General features: G+C 38.8%; 1 protein-coding gene across 1 annotated transcript in view; it reads left to right on the top strand.

Moving 5' to 3' along the window:
• Nucleotides 1-105: 105 nt before the first annotated feature.
• LOC137654114 (uncharacterized) overlaps nucleotides 106-5000 on the top strand; it is a 37358-nt gene continuing 32463 nt past the window's right edge. Inside the window, exon 1 of the mRNA XM_068387752.1 lies at nucleotides 106-1633. Coding sequence (XP_068243853.1) covers nucleotides 498-1633 — 1136 coding nt within the window. The 5' untranslated portion in view covers nucleotides 106-497. The remainder of the gene's footprint in view (nucleotides 1634-5000) is intronic.

Below are 5000 nucleotides of genomic sequence, written 5' to 3'. Positions count from 1 at the left end.
GTCATTGACCAATTAGAAGATGCTGGTAGATTTGTGCAAGATAGAATGAAGGTCATGAAAGAATTTGGTAATGTTTCTGACATCCATTTGAATAGCAGGGGGAGAGATGATAAAGTAATTAAGTGTTGGACCTGTGGGGATCAGGGTCATGTATCATACCAGTGCAAAAATGGAGGGTTTTCTAGAGACAATATAGTGCAGGATCAGGGGGAAGGACACCAGTATAAGGGAAGGCTAGGTAAAAACAGAACGCAAAATAAACATGTTTTGGAAAATCAGTTTACGGGTACTTGTTGGTCTTGTGGGGAAGATGGTCATCCATTTTATAAGTGTAATCTATACTCTAGTAAGAACAGAGGGTTAAATAATGCAAGAGGAGATAAAGTTGTGAGGGAGATGTCATTGCAGGCCGGGGATAATGCCCAGGAAAACTTGTGAGGCCGGGCGTTAACTTGAACGTCCGGCCAAGTGAATGTTTAAATAAGAGAGGAGACACTATGAAACTGACACTCAGCATAGAGGGAAAGAAAGCTGTGGGACTTATGGATTCTGGGGCAAACTGTAGTTTGTTGTCGGAAAATTGGTATTTGGGGAATCTAAAACCAAAAGGGGTGACATTGTATAATACTAGTGACTACATATGTGACCTGAGTGGTAATGAAATTAATATAATAGGTCATGTCGTTGTTGATGTGGAAGTAAGTGGAATGGAACAGAACAGCTGTGTTTTCTATGTCAAGAGAGCTGAAAAGGGAAGGAATGGTCTTGGCAAGAACACTAACCAAGAGTGCCTTGTGGGCATGAATGTTTTGTCTTTGCTGTTCGAAAAATGGGGAGTCACCAAAAACGTTAACGTGATGGCATCAGAGAAAGAGGGATTAAAAGCTGAATATAGTCCAGTTTTGGATTGCTGTATGAGACTAGTTGGTCAAACTATGCAGGTTTGGCAAAGGGAGGATTTAGGATATGCTAGTTGCTTAAGACAACAGAATAGAAATGTTCCGTCAGGTAGCAGGAAACTAATCAAGGTATACATTGATAGCCTAAAGGAAGTGCCAAAGGAGTATGTAGTTTTAGAGAAAATAGCAGACGAGAGTAAAAATATGTTGCCTCCGGGAGTTCAGGTCTTGCCCAGTTTTTCTATATGTGAATGGGGTGTTGGATATGTCTGTGTGGCTAATTGGTCTAAAGATAATGTTAGCATTGAAGCAGGCAGTATATTGGCCACGGTGCAACTTGGCATCAGGGAGTTTATGGAGGATGATGATAATGTGAATATTGAAAAACTATCAGAGACAGAACTTCAAAACCACAGACGGAAGTTGGGAGTCAATGTTGATGAAAGTAACTTAAGTAAATCGGATTTGGTAAGACTTGATAAGATACTCTACAAATATAAGGACTGTTTTGAGCTAAATGATTCGGACCTAGGTTTGATAAAGGGATGGGAACATTCCATTAGATTGTCCTGTGGGAAACCTATCAAATTACCGTATAGAAGAATAGCACCCACGTTAATCCCCGAGGCCAAACAGTTGCTTGATGACTTAAAGAAACGGGGTGTAATTGAAGAAAGTGCAAGTCCTTATGCAGCACCTATAGTCCTTGTGAGAAAGAAGGGGGGAGGCCTAAGGTTGTGCATTGATTATAGGAAATTGAATGAAAAAACTTTCAAGGATGCATTTCCTCTTCCTAGAGTAGCGGAGTGTCTGGATTCATTGGAAGGGGCCAAATACTTTTCGACTTTTGACCTTGCGCAGGGCTATCATCAAGTTTTGTTAAGGAAAGAAGATAGAGAGAAAACTGCATTTTCTGTACCATGGGGACACTTTCAGTATCGCAGGTGTCCAATGGGTTTGACAAACAGCCCAGCAACCTTTCAACGATGCATGGAGAATATTTTGGGGGATATGTTTTTTGAATTTTTAGTCATTTATTTGGATGATATGATATTATTTTCGAAGACCATTGACGACCACTTATTAAGATTGGAGGCATTGCTAGAGCGCATAAAGTCTTATGGGATGAAATTAAAGCCAAAAAAATGTCATTTGTTGCAGACATGTGTAAGTTACCTAGGATTTAGCATTAGTAATCAAGGAATAGGACCTGATCTAAGTAAGATTGAAGCAGTGAAGAACTGGAAGAGGCCAGAAACTATAAAGGAAGTGCGAGCTTTCCTGGGATTTGCAACATTTTATAGGAGATTTATTAAAAATTTTGCCATAATTGCCAAGCCACTCAATGAGTTATTGAAAGGAGAAAAGAAGAAATCAAGTCAAAGTATTAAGGATAAATGGACAGAAGATGCAGAAACGGCCTTCCAGACATTGATAGAAAAATTGATAGCTGCCCCAGTACTGAAAGGGATAGAGTTTGGGAAAGAATGTACGTTAGAAATAGACGCTAGTTACGATGGACTTGGTGCGGTTTTGTCCCAATATAAGGAGGATAAGCTGCATCCTGTAGCTTATGCAAGTAGGTCACTGAAACCACACGAAAGAAACATGAAGAACTATAGTTCGAGGAAACTAGAATTGTGTGCTTTGAAGTGGGCTGTTACTGAAAAATTTAAAAATTATCTTATTGGCACAAAGTGCATAGTGTATACTGACAATGCCCCTTTGAGCAATCTCAGCACAGCAAAACTTGATCACACAGAACAAAAATGGGTGGCAGATTTGTCGGTATTTGACATTGAACTTAAATTCAGACCAGGAAAACAAAATGTTAAAGCCGACATTCTTTCACGCAAGCCTAGAGAGATGGTGATGAATGAAGACGAAGAAGTATGGGTAGCTCCTCATGAGGACACAAATTTTGTTTGTGCCATAAGTAGACATCAGATTTTAGAGTGGGAGGACGTTGTTAATAAACAGAAAGCTTGTCCAGTTTTAAAGATTGTAAGGAAATGGCTAGAAGGAGAAAATATTGAGTTAGAAAACATTAATTTTAAACCTGAATTAGTTACGTGGAAAAGGGATAAAGAAAGTCTTGTGATAAGAAATGATATTCTTTATAAGACTCATGTGGATCAATTAGATAACATAATTTATAGATTAGCCGTTCCTGTTCTTTTAAGAAGTAAGTGTTTAGTCGAAACTCATGATAAACTAGGACATCAGGGTATTGATAGAACTTATAAATTACTGAACTCTAGGGTTTATTGGCCCAACATGAGGGGATTTGTAACGGATTTCATTAGAAATTGTGATACTTGTTTAAGGACAAAAGATGAAATTCCATATAGAAATACCATTCCTGTTCATGTGGAAACTTCTCAGCCCATGGAAATTGTGGCGATAGATTTTTGTTCCGTGGAAAGATCAACCTCTGGAAAGGAGCATATTTTAGTTTTAAGTGACCTGTTTAGCAAATACGTATGGGCATATCCAACAAAGGATCAGAAAGCGACAACAGTGGCTAAAATATTGGTCGAAGAGCTCTTTTATAAATATGGAATTCCTCAGCAGCTTCATACTGACCAAGGGAGAAATTTCGAAAGCGCTCTAATTAAGGAAATCTGTAAGAGGTTCAATGTAAAGAAATCACGCACTTCTCCATATCACCCTGAAGGAAATGGTCAAGTGGAAAGAATGAATAGAACTCTGTACGGTCTACTTAGAAGTTTGGAGGAGGAGAAGAGGAACAAATGGCCATTGTATTTGCAGAGTTTAGTATTTGCGTATAATATAACACCTCACTCTGTGACAGAGTTTTCTCCATATTTCTTGTTGTTCGGGAGGGAACCTTGTATTTCGATCGAGAGCTGGGGGTATCTGGAAGACATTTACAAATTTCAAGACGGAGACTGGTTACGTCAGCAATGCAAAATGCAAAAAGAAGTTTGGGATTTGGTTAGAAGGAACACACAAAAGAACTGGGTATCAAAAGCAAAGCCTATGTTAGCAAAGTCTAGAGAAAGTGATTTGGAGGTAGGACAAAAGGTTTTATTACGAGAAAATAAAATAATTGGAAGAGCGAAACTAGGAGACAAATTTGGTAAAAGAAAGTGGGTAATTGAAGAGGTACTTAACAGGGACTGTGGTTTGTATAGAATTAGGCCTGAAGGAAGTGATGCTAAGGTTATCCATCGGAGGAATATTAAACCGTTCGCTGGGATCGAAAGGAATGAGGGGGGAGAAAATATTGATGACTTAGATACGGAAAATAATGATAATTTCGAAACCGCTGATAGGGATGACAGTAGCTTAGAAATGCCTGATATGGAAGAAGTTTTAACCAGGTTCGGGTTTGATTTTAGCAACCATGGTAATAGTGAACCTAAAGAATGTGTTGATAAAGAGGTTGAACAAGAACAGGGAGTAACAATTAACGCACCAGTACTGAGAAGATCAGAGAGGATACGAAACAGGCAGCGATCAGAGTTGTAAATTTGTCTTTCTTTGTCAGAAATAGGTAATGGTAGCGTAGTGTGAGAGGATGGTAGTGTGTAGTGTGTGTACGATGAGGGCATCGTAAAACTGTAGGGGGGTTGTGTGTAGCACTGTATGTTCTCCGCCAAGTGTCTTTTATCTTTCACAGCACTAGTTACCAATAACAACCGTTAACGAGACAGCAAATGAGGACGAACGGCCAAATAGATATGCATGAACGGAACTGCCTTCACGGACCTGTTAACCGGAGGAACTACCCATTCACTGTTTAATACTCTCTTTAGAAATGTAAATTAGATGACAGACCTGAAATTTGCGGGACTTTGAGTAGGCTCATTCTATGGCTACTGTACAACGTAGGCTTACATATACGCTGAGCATACTCTGTAACATAACTGGTATGTTGTTATTTGTCCTTTAATTGTTTGTTACTGTAACGTAACTAATCTTGTTTATTTGCCGTTAATTGTTTGTAACTGTAACGTAACTAATGTTATTTGTTTGTTAATTGTGTTTCTAATATGTTGGTTATTGGTAATGTCTGATGGAGCATTTGTTTCTGCTTGTAGGGTTGAAGGTTTTGTCTACATATACAATAAAAAG

This window comes from Palaemon carinicauda, chromosome 15 (genome assembly GCF_036898095.1).
Source record: "Palaemon carinicauda isolate YSFRI2023 chromosome 15, ASM3689809v2, whole genome shotgun sequence".
NCBI lineage: Eukaryota > Metazoa > Arthropoda > Malacostraca > Decapoda > Palaemonidae > Palaemon > Palaemon carinicauda.
Note: the sequence above shows the minus strand (reverse complement) of the source record. Positions and strands in the feature narration are given on the sequence as shown.